This window comes from Sturnira hondurensis, unplaced genomic scaffold (assembly GCF_014824575.4).
Source record: "Sturnira hondurensis isolate 20B ecotype Veracruz unplaced genomic scaffold, ASM1482457v3 Scaffold0022566, whole genome shotgun sequence".
Lineage (NCBI taxonomy): Eukaryota > Metazoa > Chordata > Mammalia > Chiroptera > Phyllostomidae > Sturnira > Sturnira hondurensis.
The window spans coordinates 7,094,315-7,110,803 of record NW_028095197.1 but is presented as its reverse complement, the minus strand read 5'-3'; the positions used below and the strand labels follow the sequence as shown (position 1 = coordinate 7,110,803).

General features: G+C 45.4%; 1 protein-coding gene across 4 annotated transcripts in view; it reads right to left on the bottom strand.

The window, feature by feature from the left end:
* RUSC2 (RUN and SH3 domain containing 2) overlaps positions 1 to 16,489 on the bottom strand; it is a 60,199-nt gene that overhangs the window by 5,329 nt on the left and 38,381 nt on the right. For all 4 annotated transcript variants that reach the window (XM_037035973.1, XM_037035974.1, XM_037035975.1 and 1 more), the window contains exons 2-3: positions 5,623 to 7,722; positions 196 to 822 (exon numbers count right to left, since the gene is read on the bottom strand). In XM_037035973.1, coding sequence (XP_036891868.1) covers positions 196 to 822; positions 5,623 to 7,654 — 2,659 coding nt within the window. In that variant the 5' untranslated portion in view covers positions 7,655 to 7,722. The remainder of the gene's footprint in view (positions 1 to 195; positions 823 to 5,622; positions 7,723 to 16,489) is intronic.

Below are 16,489 nucleotides of genomic sequence, written 5' to 3'. Positions count from 1 at the left end.
GCAAGAATTACCAGGAGACAGCATTTCACATCTGCCCAGTGGGCCCACACGAAACATGAAAGTTAGGCGTGAGTGCGTCTTATCCACAGATGCTGCAAATATTTTGACCTCGGACCTTAGGCTGAGTGTAAGGAACCATTAAAAGGCAAGGTGATAGGGGTCACAGTGTTTGGGGGCAGGCTGTGAAGCTCATACCGTTACTAGGTCTGGAGGCCATGTTGCCTTCACCACCTCCTTGGGCCAGGCCCTCTGCTCGACTGAGGCTAGATCTCCAGGAGCCCAGAGGAGGCAAGCTTCCTGTTCCATGGAGTCGGTACTCGGCCAAGGTCAGTATCTTCTGATCCTCCTTCTGTGGCTGCTGGGAGGTGGCAGGCTGGACAGCAGGACAGGAGAGACTCCATGGGGGTGGGCTTTCTGTGGCTGTGGGCTGCTCAGGGGGAGGGGAGCCGGAAGTGGAAGCAGAAGAGTCGGTGCTGAGCCCAAAGGGGCCAGTACTACGGATAGGGGAGTAGCTGCCCAGGGGTGATGGTCGTGAGGTTTCTGGCTCAGGCCCAGCTTTCCTGGCACCTCTGTTGGTGGATGCTTGTGACTCCCGGGAAGGCGCTGAGGCTGGGACTTGAGCAGCGGGGGCAGCCAGTGAGACAGGCTGCTGTGCACGGCTGCAGCCCGAGAGGCTGTAGAGCTGGGAAAGGCTGTGGAGGGCCCGGGCCTTGGACAACTGCTTGGGGAAGTGGTGCTGGAATACAAAGGGCTGGATGGGCAGCGTTGTTGGCCTCTGCTCCTTGCTGTAGCGAAGGACTGGTCGGCTCTCAGCACCACCTCCTGTAGCAACAGGGATGGAAAAGGAATCAGATAGACAGACACTGAAACCACACAAGAGGAAGCACAGAAGTGGACAGGAGATGATGCCTACTGGGAGAGGGGCAAGGGATGGGCAGGACCTGGGTTGGAGGAGTTAAATGGGATAGTGGTCATCCGAGCCTGTGGTGCTCCACGCTTCTTTAGTAAAACTTTTTATATTGTTTTTATGATACTGAATTGTCTGGTATTCTTGGCTGTTTACCTGTTCTTCATTTTCTTGACTTCAAAGGTGGGTGTATCTTAAGGCTCAAGTCTTGTACCTCACTTTATACATTTCCCCCTACATTGTTCATGTTCAGATATTTATACCGATGACTCCTGAACCCACAGCTTTCATCCTGGCCTTCCTTCTGCTCTTCAGATCATTCTGCTTTGGGGTTTTGCTTTCACACAAAATTTCCTATCTTAAAATAGCTTACCTATCACCTTTCTCCTGACGACCTCCATTTCTGTCAGTGGCAGAGCCTCCCTTCTTCTGTTCCTAAGACCTAAGGACTTGGAGTCACAGTCACAGACTTTCTGGGTCAAGATTTACTTCCAGCTCTCACTCATCACCCCCTATCCCCACCCAAGCAGGTATGGCTCATTCTTGACCCCATCTAACCGTACCAAAATATTTCTTGACTTGCAGCCAGAAGTGGCCTCCTGTCACCCCAGCCCACTCTTCCATGATCCAGGAGTTGAAGTCTCGGAGTCCACATGTGCTCCTTCTAAACATGCGTGTGCTCCCCAAGAGTGGTCCTCTCCTATTGTTTCAGACAATCTTCAGGCCAATGTCCCTCAAAACGTGGGGCTCAGAACTAAACACAAAACTCCAGGTTACTTTGTCTTTGCATATGGGTCGTGCTTCTAATAAAACGCTGTGCATACTGTAAATATCTGAATGAACACAAGGTGGTGCTACAAGCAGCCGCACAGCCTAAAACCCTGGGTGTGGCTCACTAGCACAAATCTGGTTCGCCAACTCCACCAGGCAGGAATGACACCCTTACACTGGAATTACATCCTCTTGACAGCTCAGAATATTAGAAATTCAGAGAGATTAAGTCCTTTGCCCAAGGCCACACAACTAGGAAGTGGCAGAACTAAAATTCTGCCTAAGCCAGAGTCTGACTTTGGGGCTAATGTTCTTTTCACCACACTGCACCGCACATGAAACAGTATCAGGCTGGGTTTTCCCACACTCCATCTTTCCTCACTAATGCACTGCAGTGAGCCTTAAGAGGATGTGACCACAACCCTATTAGGGAGGTGTTTCAGAATCAGTCTCGGGGGACATTTTCAATACCCACCTGTCACCCCCAGTCAGTGCTTATGGAGCAACCTTTGTTATCCTCCCTTGCTCGCTATGCTCCAGCCATACTTCCTACAGTCCTTAACGCGCCAAGTTCATTAACATCGTGGGGACTTTTGCACCTGCTCTTCCTTCTGCCTGAAATTTTCTCATCATTCAGACATCAGCTCAAACACCACACCTCCTTCGTAAGACCCTCTCTGACCATGCCAGCCCCTCTGGCCAGTCACACTCCATCTCCTTACCCTGTTGTATTTTCTTTCAGCATTTCTCACTGTCAGAAAAGATCTTACCTGTTTATTGTCTATAACTTCTTGTAAGGACTCCAAAAAACAAGGTTTTAAAAACTGTTCACTGTGCCCTGGCTGGTGTAGATCAGTGGATTGAGTGCGGGCCTACAAACCAGATGATCACGGTTCGATTCCCAGTGGGGGCACATGCCTGGGTTGCAGGCCAGTTCCCTGCAGGGGCCAATTCCCAGCAGGGGATGCACAAGAGGCAACCATACATTGATGTTTCTCTTCCTCTCTCCTTCCCCTCCCCTCTAAAAATAAATAAATAAAATATTTAAAAAAAACCCCAAAACTGTTCACTGCTGTATCCCCAGTGCCTAGAACACAGCCCAGTACACAGCAGGTACTGAATACAGATTTGTTAAGTGAACGAATCCCCACTGAACCTTTGGTTAAGGCTGGTCTCACCGCATCCAGAGCCCTACCAGCTTGCTTCCTAAAATACCAATCCCCTGTGGCCACCACTGCCCACAGCCCTGTCTTCTCTCCACTCCAACTCCCACACCCACCCTCCTCACCCACACCACTCCTCCCACCCCAGTCCCATCTTTAAGCACACGACTTTTCCTGCTGGGAGTGTCTTCTTCTTTTCCACTTCTTTAAATACCAGATTCCAAGGCTGAGCTGACCCTGATTATCAGATTAGGTTCTCCCAATCCGAGCTTTATTACTTACATCCCTATATAAAGTACGTTTGAATTAGACGATTTATCCCTATTCTTTTAAAAAACCTTCCTAAGTTCCCAGGATAGGGTTTGAGGCAGAGTGATGAGATGGGGGGAGGGGGGCAGGGGGCGCTACTGTGGGCTGTGCCCCCAGTTCTACCCTCAGGGAATAATACATAGAGGAAGTTTACTCACTTGTCTAGGTGACAGCCCTTAAGAAAACTGGAGACAGAGACCACATTCATCTGAGTCTCCTCCCCTGTAGGTGAGACAGCCCCAAGTCCCTCAATTTCTTCTTAAAATGGAGGGCCTAGAACTTCCAGGTGAGGACTAACAGGGGGACTGTGGGGGGTGGGGGGTGCTATCAACTCCTCCCTTCTGAAGTCTGTGAATAAATCCAGTCATTGTAACTTTTTGAAACAGCCCTCTAAAACTGATGACTCATTCTGAGTTTGCAGCCAGTGCAATATCCCAAATAACTCATGTACAGCTCGTATATCAAACTGCAATGCATATCGGTCCTTGTTTTGTTAGTTCTTTCCAGATTTGGTAAGATCCTTCTGAACCTAGATCCTGCTCTCAGGATCTCAGAGAGACCTCAGCCTCTTTTGTTATTCACGAATTCATTGAACTGTCACTCACTTTTCAATTAAAAAAACCCTTAAAAAAAAAAAAACAATCAGGAGGAGGGCCTTGTGGAAGGTCACTGGAGACTTGCGGAATAGGACATCATCTGGATAGGAAAAGTCTTATCTAATAGAAAAACATTTTAATGACTCTCCTCCCACCTCTGACCAGGATTGTTCTTGCCCTCAGGATGCCAGCCACAGGGTCCCGTGTGCCCAGACACTCCCACCAGACACTGCAGTCTGAGACAGGAGTGAGTTCCTAAGGACCCCACTGTTTCTGACCTCCTTCTTCTATTTCCTTCCCCAAGAGCAGCTCCTCTGTGGGCGTTTGGAGTGTGGAATCTTTTGCTGGACTATTTCTCTCTAATGGCAGAGATAATATTATTTGCTGTTTTTTTAAACTCTTTTTCTTTGATAAGCCAAGAAACCCAACCTAAGGCTACAGCCCAGCAAATTCCCTTTATCTCCCTTTCTCCTGCTTTATCTCCCCCTTCCGTCCAGACCCTCTGAGATCTTCTGTCCTTAGCTTTTAAGATTATCAACCTTCCTCTCAGTGATTTCCCTTCAGAACTCATTTGCTTGAACCTAACTCTTTTTTAAAACTTCCTCCTCCTTTGGTTGTGCCTTCACTCTCTCCTGGTTCTCCTTCTATTTTCCTGCCTGATCCTTCTTTGTCTCCTTTGGGGGTTGCTCTGCTCACCCTTAAATCATGATATCCCCAGGGCTCTGTCCTTGTTCCCTTTATAGCTCCACATTCTTGCTGGATGCTCTCATCCATCCATTGCTTCATCTACCACTTTCATCCCCACAACCTCCCGTCATGGTGTCTCCTGACCTCCAGGAGTCCTTTCCCATCTACCTCCCACCCAAGAAACCAGTGACCTTTCTAATATGCAAATCAGAACAGGCTAAGCTGTCGTAAACAAACAAACAGACAAAAAAGCCACTTCCTTGATTAAAATCCTTCCGGTGGTTCTGTCCACATTCCACTACGGCTATGCTCAATTTATTTGTAGTTTCTGCACTCTATCAAGTCTTTCTGACTGAGCCTTTGTGGTTTTTACACACTATTCTATGAGCCTGGAATGTTCTTACAAGTCTCCGAAAAGCCAGTTCCTTGTCTTTCTAGACTGTGCCTGAATGTAAACTGCATTAGTAGTCTTTCTCAGACATTTCAGTCTGCTGTAGATATCCCTCCCATGGACCAGTATGGTTCACTGCATTTCACTTTCCTGTTTCCATCTTTGATTCAAATTCCTTGAGGGCAGGGATTGTCCCTCTCGTCTTTCTATAACCAGCACCTATTTAACACAGAGCCTTTACAAAATCGGTACTTAAATATTATAAAATAAATAGGGAAAGAACTGGCCTTGGTGGTGTAAAGGTCAAGTGTCCAGCCTCAGGCTCTGCCAAGAGTGGCTACGAACACTGATCACAGAGTGAACTTCACTGATGCCCAGTGTAGTTTGCCAGTTGGACATACCCGGCTCTTAGATAAACCCCTTAAGCACTGCCAATTCCTAAATGTCCAAAAGTAAACTCATGCCTCATCCCTCTTCCAGGAAATCGAATTCTGTGTTTGCAGTCCCTAATCTCGTATCATCATGTTTCTAGTTATCCAGGCTTAGAATCACAATATTCTGAGTGCTTCCTTCACTAATACATCAGTCTGTAAGTCCTGTTGATTTTATCTCCTCTGTGCCTTTCTTTTAAACCCTACAACTTCCCCTTCCCCTTTACAACTGTAGGACATGCGCTGGGCTGGAAGGACGATAGGCTGAGGACCCTCTAGTGTGGTATGGATGGGGTGGTTGACAGGGCCCCGTCTCCGAGGAGGCCATGCATATATTCTGAAATTCTCTAGCCTCTAGGTTTCTTACCGTCAGCTCTAGCTCTTGCATCCCTCTGGGTATGGCTGTTGGCTGGACTCCCTGGGAGAGCAGGCCCTGGATCCATCAGCTGCATCAGGGAGCCTTGCCCAGGAGCTCTTAGGATAGCAGGTGACACCTCACTGGACTGGGGTCCCTGACAGACCTGGGTGGACCAGGGCTCTGGGCCAACCAAGTCCATGTCTGGCCCCAAGGGCATGGGTGGCAGGCTATGGCTACAGTGAGTACCCTCATCCAGTGGGCCCACCCTGTCTTGTTGGGCCTCTTGAATGGGTGAGAACTCCTGGGAGGAGTCCCCAACGCTCACTCGAAGTGGCGGGGAGCCAGAGCCTGCAGCTTTCTTCCGCCCCTTGGCGAGCTCAGCAAAGGAGGTGACCCGCCTAGGTGGGGAGCTAGGCCCAGCCAGAGCTGTAGGGCCCTCACTCAGGCGCACTGGGCAACTCAACATGCGTTCCAGTGAGCCCAGGCGGGCAGGAGGGCTGCGCTCCAGGCTGCGATCATAGCTTCGAGAGCGCTGACGTCCAGTGCTGAGGTTAGGGGGTGAAGTATTAGTGTACACTTGCCCCTCAATCACAGTGGGACCCATGGGAGCTGCAGCTTCCACAGAAGAACCGACTACTTCTTGTTTCTCTGGTTGGACTTCTGGCTTCCGGAATAGGTAATACTCAGAGGGCTGGCTAGGGCCAGGGTCTGGGCCAGAGCCAGGTACAGGACTTATCTTGGTGTGTTCCTCAGAGCAGCTGGTGATGGAAGAGCCAGCAGGGCTTGGGGATGACTGGGAGGACAGGTCACAGGTGACAAGTTTATAGTAATTCTGTGTGGCCACAACAAGACGGGCCTGGCTCTGGAAGCAGGCTGTGAGGTCAGCCACAGCTGGGCAGGGCTCACAGTGTGGGCGGTAGGAGTTACAGTTGGCATCGAGCTCAGGAGATGAGGCATGAGGACAACCATAGTCCCCTTCTCTTCCTCCACTGTCAGGGTGGTGGGACTCACAAGACATCTTAGACTCAGCTGGGGAGGGTTGAAGGTCCAGGTAGAAGGCGCCAGGGTCTGAGTGGCTGCAGAAGGAAGAGTCTGAGCAGGACTGTGGCACAGAGTTGAGATTGGCACGGGAGGTGCCATGCATCTTGTTGTAGAGGGTGCTGAAGGTGACCAGCACGCCATCGGAGCTGTTGCAGGAGGAGTCGCTCACGTAGCCCATAGACTGGTCGGCCGCCTCAGACTGACTGGATGTGCTGCTGCAGCGGCAATGCTGGGGTCCTGAGCCTGAGCACCCTGGGTTCCTTGGGGATTCATCTGAACTGAGCTTCCATTCCTGGTCAAAGGAGAAGCCGGAGGTATCACTGGCTCCACCTCCACTGCCACTCCCACCAGGTCCCCCACACTCATCCAGCTCCATGGTCTCTGTCTCCAGCTCTGGCTGGCAGCAGTGGTTCGTGCTGCACTGCTGGGCATCCAAGGTGGTCACCGGCTCCTGTTCCTGCCCCTCCACCACTCCGGCCCGACTCCGTGTTGCTCCCCATGGCCTGCCCACTCTGGGGCCAGGTGGTGGCAGTGGGAAAGAGGATAGGTGGAAGGTGGGCTGGCCAGCTCCATGCAGATGGAAGGACTGTTGGGTGGCACTATCACCAATGCTGTCATCATGTAAGTCACCAAGTCCTGGCTCAGCCACACCCTCCTGCAACAAGAAGGGATTATGTCGTTTAGGGGCCCCAGAGCCTCTTCCTTCTGGACCCCTACTCTTGGTGTTGCTGTCTGCAGACCGTGCAGATAACCCTGGGGCAGAGTGCAGACTGTTGTACAGCAGGGAGTCAGCTTGTCCTAGGTCTTGATCAGGTTGGGTTATGCCCAGCTCAGGTGGGCAGAAGGGATTGGGTCTTGTGCCCCCACTACCTCCACTTGCCCCTCCACAGCACTGCCTGTCTGGGACTTGACAGTGCACCAGGGGGATGTGGTGAACGATGAGGGTCTCTCCAGTCAGCTTTGGGGGACTATCCATTCTGGAAAGTTCGAACAAGGGCATCAACAGCACCAGACACTGCCCCCGGAGCCCAGTGGGGCAGAACACATTTCATCAGGAGAGCTTGGCACCTGGAGAGAAAGGGAAAGAAAGGGAAGCTAATGTCACTTCCCTGGAAGTCTGGGACATGCCCTTTCTCATATAATTTGCAGATGGAGAAGAGCCCAAGAGCAGAAACGACTCAGAGTCAAGATGGAGCTTGATAACACGGCCCGACAGGACAGGGGGTATCCCAACACACTTTCTGTATTGCATTGGCCCAGCTTTTGAGTTCCCCCTTCATTCTAAGTTTGCCACACATCCAACTGTGACAAAAGGCCAGGCCCTACCCGGCTTTCTAAAATTCTCACCCAAGGACAGGTGTTTTGATTTTAGACAGAGAGAAAGGGAAGGGAGGTGGAGACATAAAGAGAGGGAGAGAGAAACACTGATCAGTTGCCTTCCTTATGTGCCCTGACTGTGAATTGAACCCACAACCTTTCACTGGCAGGGGTGTCCAACTTGCGGCTCAGGGGTTGCATGCAGCTCAGGATGGTTGTGAAATGTGGACCAACACAAAATCAAAAATTACTTAAAACATTACGAGATTTTTTTTGTGATTATGTGTTACAGTGTATTTAATGTGCAGCCCAAGATAACTCTTCTTCTTCCAGTGTGGCCCAGAGATGCCCAAAGGTTGGACACCCCTGGACGGGATGATGTTCCAACCCACTGAGCCACATGGCCAGGGCCTAGGCCCCTTTATTACCATGTATGAAGTTCTGGAGATCTCAGAGACAGCATTTTCTTTTCTTTCAAGGACACAATTCTTAGCAGTAAACAATGACTAATCCTCAGTACAAAAAAGTATGAATAGTGACATAATTAAGAAAACACCACTAGGGTGTTTGACATGGTACCAGGCACTGAGGGGATACAGAGGTGCCTTGGGGATACACAGCTGCAGCATAGAAGTTTACAGATGAGGAGAGAATCACAAATTCTATATCATGTCCTCACAACAATAAGCTATATAGTTCTGCAAGAAAAGTATCTTTAAGTACACTGTATCATTGGACCCCTATGTCATCTTAGACTCCTTCTCTCCTCCTCTCAGCCCCAGAACGTTTGTCCCTCTCTGATGACTGTGGGCTAACAATCCTCACTCTCCTACTACTGTACTGGAGCCTCTTGAATGCAGAGACCGAGGTGGGCATTAGAGTGACTGCAAGTATGGCTGACGCCAACCTCTCCCTTCTCATCAGAGGTGGGGTCTATTTCTACTTCCTTTCTGTCACTCCAGCATAATATCAAACAAGGCCTGGCAAACATAAGAGGCACAGTACATTTTTAATATTTGTTTAGCTTAGGGTACAGATCATTTGAATACACAAATTCTGCTCAGTTTTAGCCTAGAACATTCACTACAGGGGTACTCTAGAAAGTCTTCTCTTCCCAGTTTTACTTTTGATAGTCTAAGGTAAAGTTCAAGGTCTCCTGGCTCCAATTTCACAGAACCCATCCTGAGCTTCTTCTCTGGTCTCTTGGCCGGACTATGGCTGAATGGCCTCCTTGAGTTCTAGTCTTCTGTGATATCAAGATCATATCCTAACAGTCTTTTCTTGTGCAGACTCCTCATATCCAATTTTTTCTAATTCATCCATTTCTCTTCCTTTTTCATTCCTGTCATTTTCCTTTTATTGACCATGAGTCTAAATCCCTCATTGCCTAAGTTCTCTATCACTTAGTTAAACTCCTAATACCACCAATTAAAAAAATTTAACTCATTTAGATCATAAGATCACAGCTCTTCATGTAGAGTACAAGAAAGACATAGCCAAGTTCATTTCATGCTCAAGGCCATGAACAGGTAATATATAAAATAAAAAATTTAAATAGCTAATAAATACATGTGTGAAGGACACAGTCTTAAAATACAACTATGAGCCCTGACTGGTATGGCTCAATGAGTTGGCCATTGTCCCACAAACCAAAAGGTTGCTGGTTTGATTTCCAGTCAGGGCACATGCCTGGGTTGTGGGCAGGACTCTAGTATGGGGCGTGTAGAGGCAACTGATCAATGTTTCTCTCCTTCTCTTTCTCTCTTCCTTCTCCTTACTCTAAAAATAAGGAAATACAATCTTTAAAAAATAAAATAAAACTATGTGTGTTAAGTTAAATTACATTAAAATTAAAAAGCAAGTGTTAACCATCTCTCTTCTTCCTTTCCTTTATGAGAGGAAGGGTCCTTTGTTGGAGCTCCAAGCCTTTGCATGTTGATTGGGGTAATGAGTAGATATGGAGAAAGGCAGAAGCTAGAGAGGCTAAACTGAGCTATAAGATTAAGAATTATAGAAGAAAACATGGGAATAAATCTGTTATCTTGGATTTGGCAATGGTTTCTTAGGCATGACACCAAAACACAAGTGACAAATGAGAAAATAGGCAAGGTAAGATGAACTTTTAAAAAAAAAATCCTTACCCAAGGACAATTTTTCATTGCTTTTTAGAGAGAGAGGAAGGGGGGAGGGAAAGAGGTAGAGAAAAACCAATATGAGAGAGAAATATGACTGGATACTTCCTGTATGTACCCAACCTGGGATCAAACCCACAACCTGGGTAGGTGCCTTGACTGAGGAATAAACCTGCAACCCTTCAGGTTATGGGACAGTGCTCCAACCAACTGAGCCACCCACGCCTGCCAGGGAAGGTACGGTGAACTTTATAGAAACTAAAAACCTTTGTGTCTCAAATGATACCATTAAGAAAGCGAAAAGACAGGGCTTCCAGCCAAGATGGAGGTATAAGTAGATATACTTTACTTCCTGGCACAACCAAAAGAACGATAAAAACCAATTTAAAAATAAAAAACAACCAGAACTGCCAAAAAATCATACTGTATGGAAGTCTGACAACCCAGGAGTTAAAGAAGAAACATTCATTCAGACTGGTAAGAGGGGTGAAGATGGGCGGCTGGGGCAGAGAGAACAAGCAGCAAGGTGGTGACTGGTGCAACTGCTGGTCCCACATTTTCATGTGGATAAACCGGAGGGATGACTGGGGAGCAAGGCAGAGCATGCAACCCAGGGTTCCAGTGCGAGGAAATAAAGCCTCAAAACCTCTGGCTGAAAACACCTGTGGGGATTGAGGTGGCAGGATAAACTCCCAGCCTCTCAGGAGATTCATTGGAGAGACCCACAGGGTCCTAGAATGTACAAACCCTCCCAACCTGGGAATCAGCACCGCAAGGGTCCAATTTGTTTGTGAGTAGCAGGGGAAGTGATTGAAAGCAGGGTGAGAGCTGAGCAAGCCATATTGTTCCCTCTCTGACCCCATCCCCACATACAGCACCACAACCCAGAAGTGTGTTGCACTGCCCTGGAAAATACCTAAGGTTTTGCCCCTTGTGAAGTAACAGGTGCTCCAAGACAAAGAAATATGACCCAAATGAAAAACAGATCAAAACTCCAAAAAAAGAACTAAGTGATGAGGAGATAGCCAACCTATCAGATGCAGAGTTCAAAACACCAGTAATCAGGATGCTCACAGATATGATTGAGTATGGTTGCAAAATAGAGAAAGAAGTGAAGGCTATGCGAAATGAAATAAGAAAAAATATACAGAGAACCAACAGCGAAGAGAAGAAAACCAGGACTCAAATCAATGATTAGGAACAAAAAGAAGAAATAAATATTCAACCAGAGCAGAATGAAGAAACAAGAATTCAAAAAAAGGAAGAGAGGCTTAGGAATCTTCAGGATAACTCTGAACATTACAACATCCAAATCATAGAGGTGCCAGTAGGAGAAGAGGAAGAGCAAGAAACTGAAACTTATTTGAACAAATAACGGAGAACTCCCCCAATCTGGCAAAGGAAATAGACATGCAGATCTAGGAAGCTCAGAGAGTCCCAAACAAGTTGGACCTCAGGAGGAACATACCAAGGCACATCGTAATTACATTACCCAAGATTAAAGATTAGGAGAGAATTTTAAAAGCAGCAAGAGAAAAGGAGACAGTTACCTACAAAAGAGTCCCCATGAGACTATCAGCTGATTTCTCAAAAGAAACCTTACAGGCAAGAAGGGACAGGAAAGAAGTATTCGAAGTCATGAAAGGGAAGGACCTTCATCCAAGACTGCTCTATCCAGCAAAGCTATCATTTAGAATGGGAGGGCAGAAAAGTGCTTCCCAGATAAGGTGAAGTTAAAGGAGTTATCATTACCAAGTCCTTACTATATGAAATGTTAAAGGAACTTATCTAAGAAAAAGAAGATAAAAACTATGAACAGTAAAATGACAACAAACTCACAACTATCAACAACTGAACCTAAAAAAAAAAACTAAGCAAACAACTAAAACAGTAACAGAATCACAGAAATGGGGATCATATGGAGGGTTAACAATGGGGAGAGGAATGGGGAAAAGTGGGGGCAAAGGTACAGGGAATAAGAAACACATTGGTAGGTACAAAATAGACAGGAGGATGTTAAGAATAGTACAGGAAGTGGAGAAGCCAAAGAACTTATATGTATGACCCATGATGATGAACTAAGAGGGGGGAATGCTAGAGGGGAGGGGGTACTGGGCAGAGGCAGATAAAGAGGAGAAAAACATGGGACAACTGTAATAGCATAATCAATAAAATATACTTAAAAAAACAAAGTAAAAAGACAACCCACAGAATGGGAGAAAATATTTGCAAATCATATATCTGCTAAGAGATTTCTGATCAGAAGTCTTACAATTCAACAATAAAAAGGTATATAACTCAATTAAAAGCTGGTAAAAAGACCCTGAATAGACATTTCTCCAAAGAAGACCTACATATGGTTAATAAGCACATGAAAAGATGCACAACATCATTAGCCATTAGAGAAATAAAAATCACAATGAGATACCACTTCATCCCACTACATCAGCTATGATAAAAGACAATAACAAATGCTGGTTAGGTTGTGGAGAAATCAGAACCCTCAAACATTGCTAGAAGCCATGTAAGATGGTGCTGCTACTTTGGAAAACAGTCTGGCAGTTCCTCAGAATCTCAAACATAAAGTTACCACATGAGCCAGCAATTCTACTCCTAGGTATACACCTGAGAAAGAAAAATATATTTTTACATAAAATCTTGTATACAAATATCCATATCAACATTATGCACAATAGCCAAAAAAGTGGGAACAATACGAATGTCCACCAACTGATAAATGGATAAATATAGTGTGATAAACACATATAACAGAATATTATTTAGCAATAAAAGGAATGAAGTACTAATACATACTACAACATGAATGAACCTCAGAATGGTAAGTGACAGAAGCCAGTCATAAAAGGCTTCTTTTTACGACGTTGTATGAGTCCATTTATATGAAATGTCCAGAAGAGGCAAATCAACAGAAACAGAAAGTAGATTAGTGGTTGCCAGGGACTGAGATACGGGGATGGGGCGTGACTACAAATGGGCATGTAGGTCCTTTTGGGGGGAATGCAAATGTTTTGAAATCAGACAGTGGTGATGGCTACACAAGTCTGTGAATAAAATCAAAACTACGGAATTATACGGTATGTAATTATATCTCAGTTTTATAAAAGGGTGAATTTATGGCATGTGATTTATATCTTAGCAAAGCTGTTATTGAAAACATTTTTCGAAATAGGAAAAAAGGATTAGGGTTTAGGGGAAGAAGGAAAGAGCAGTGAGGAAGGGAACCGAGGCTGAGCAGGGGAAGACACTGGGCATTTGCAGAGACAAGGTGAGGTCGAGAAAAGGGAGGAGCAGCTGCCTTAAAGTGTGGGATTTTGTACAGAGAGATGAAGTGCATTTTGGGGAAGCTTTGCTATGAGGTGCCTAAGATAACCTTTCTTTCACTCTTCTTATCTCTTCTAGTCCTTCATTAAGAAAATTCTGTGCTCGCCCTGGCTGGTGTAGCTCAGTGGATTGAGCACGGGCCTGTGAAGCAAAGGATCGCTGGTTCGATTCCCAGTCAGGGCACATGCCTGGGCCAGTTCCCAGTGTGGGGCACATGAGAGGCAACCACACATTGATGTTACTCTCCCTCTTTCTCCTTCCCTTCCCCTTTCTCTAAAAATAAATAAATAAAATATAAAAAAAGAAAAGAAAATTCTGTGCTCAAATACATATGCCACAAAGATAACAGAGAGTTGGAAACACTTAAAAGTTCCAATAATAACCAATTTTAAAATGTACAGAACAGAATATCTTTAACATAATGTTGTGTTAATATGATTATTGACTTGAGAAAATGTTCACAAAATACTAAGTGAAAATAGCACATTACCAACAGCATGTACATTATGACACTATTTTTAAAAATAAATATGTCTACATCTGTTTTAAGTTCAGGCTGCTGTAATAAAGTGCCTCAGACTGGGTGGCTTATCAAAGGCAGAAAGTTATCTCTTAAAGTTTTGGATGCTATAAAGTCCAAGGTCGAGGTGCCAGCATGGCTGTGTTCTGGAGAAAGCCCTCTTTCTGGTACGCAGCTGGGCACCTTCTTGCTGTGTCCCTTCAGGTGTAAGGGACAAGGGATCCCTCTCTGGAGCCTGTTTTACAAGGGTACTAATCCCACTCCTGAGGTTTACATCCTCATGACCTAATCACCTCCCAAAGGCCCCCCTCTTACTATCATTACCTTTGGGGTTAGGATTCAACATGAATTTAGGGGTGCACAAACATTGAGACCATAGGGGTGCATGGGAGAAAATTCAGAAGCCTATACAACAGATGTTAACAGTGCTTATCTCTGTTGCTTGATTTTGGATTATGTTTAATTTTATTCTTTTGTTTTATCTGTATGTTTTCTTAATGTGTATATAATAAATACTGTTATGTACATAATTAAGTTTTATTCTTCAAATACCACAGATACCATGGAGGGGCTTCCCCTTATACTTGGTACCAGGTTTCCCTAGAATCCAGGCCACAACCTGAGGCTGGACTAAAAGGAGCACAGAGAACTTTCTTGTACACACAGCAGTGATTTTGGAAGTACCTACGGGCTATAGCCATCACTTGAACTACAGTGAATACTCGCCCACCCTTTTCAAGCATGATTTTCCAGAGGCATTCACAGGTATATACATGTAAGAATGTATCATTTGGACCCACAAAACTGTTACTGGGTCATACGTGCATTCAAATGGAAACACATAGTGACACACAGTCTAGATAGAAGGCTGAATCTCTCAACCGGGGGTAAAGAGCAAATGGTCATGGAAGGTGATAAAGAGCCTTTGGCTGGCAGGCTCTGACAGCTGTATTATAATGTTATGTTTACCACTCTGTCCCCCAGATGAGAGGGTAGTTCCTTAAGGTGAAAAACTGTGATGTAGTCAACTCTGTGTCCCTAGAACCCGTACATGGTGCTTGGAACACAATAAATGCTTGGTTATTTGTTGACTCCTATTGTAACCATTTAAAAATTGGCTTGTCACCCTGGCTGGTGTAGCTCAGTGGACTGAGCACAGGCCTGCGAACCACACGATTGCAGTTTGATTCCCAGTCAGAGTACATGCCTGGGTTGCAGGCCAGTTCCCAGCTGGGAATGCACGAGAGGCAACCATACATTGATATTTCTCTCCTTCTCTCCTTCCCTCCCCCTCTAAAGATAAATAAGTAAAAATCTTAAACGAAATTGGCTTGTCTTTTTTAAAAATTGAGTTTAGGAGCCCTGGCTGGGTGGCTCAGTTGGTTGGAACACCATCCTGTACACCAAAAGGTTGCCAGTTGATTCCCAGTCAGGGCACATACCTGGGTTGCCAATTCGATTCCTAGTCGGGGTACATAGGGAGGCAACTGATTGATGTTTCTTTCTCATATCGATGTTTCTGTCTTTCTCTATCTCTCTCCCTTCCTCACTCTCTGAAAACAATAAGTATATCCTTCAGTGAAGGTTTTTAAAAAATTCAGTTTAGAAGTTTTTTATTTATTCTGGATACATCTTTTGTCAGACATACATCTTGAGAATATTTTCTCTCAGCCTGTGGCTTTGCCCATTTGTTTTCTTAATGGTGTTGTTTTTTAAAAACTAATACAAGTTTTTAATTTTATGAGTTCCATTTATCTTTTTTTAATTTTTAGGTTAAAGCTTTCTATATCCTGCTTACCTTTGCCTAACCCAAGACCATAAAGAAAATTTCCTGTTGTTTTTTTTCCCCTAAAAGCTGTAAAGTTTTAGCTTTTCATTTAGATTGTCTCAAATCCTACTTTAAATATAAAGGTCTTTCACTGGTTGATTTTCTTTTGTTCTGTATTTTTGTATTTCTGGGGTCTTATTCCTTCCTGATCTCCACAAAGCCAAGGGCAATGCCTGCCAGTCACTTCTCCACAGACAACTCTAGTTTAGCCAAAGGAGGTGTGAAGTTCTGTAGGCATTTCATGAGATTTTTGCATTCCTGCCTTCCTCCACCCAAAACTTTCACACCCACTTTTTAAAAAAGATTTTATTTATTTATCTTTAGAGAGGGAGAGAAATATCAATGTATGGTTGCTTCCTATGCGCCCCCTGCTGGGAACTGGCCTGCAACCCAGGCATGTGCCCTGACTGGGAATCAAACCGTGATCCTTTGGTTCGCAGGCCTGTGCTCAATCCACTGAGCTACACCAGCCAGGGCTCACATGCACGTTTTATGTATGTCATCTCATTGATCTGAAACACAGCTCACCAAAGTTGGCAGAGCCACTTTTCATTTTAGCAAATAAGGAAATTGACATTCAGAAAAATAAAATGACTTGCCCAAGAGCACTCAATGAATAAATGACAGAATTAAAATGGGACCTTGGAATTCTAACTTTTGATCTTTTTTCCTTAAATTTTTTTTCTTTTATTGATC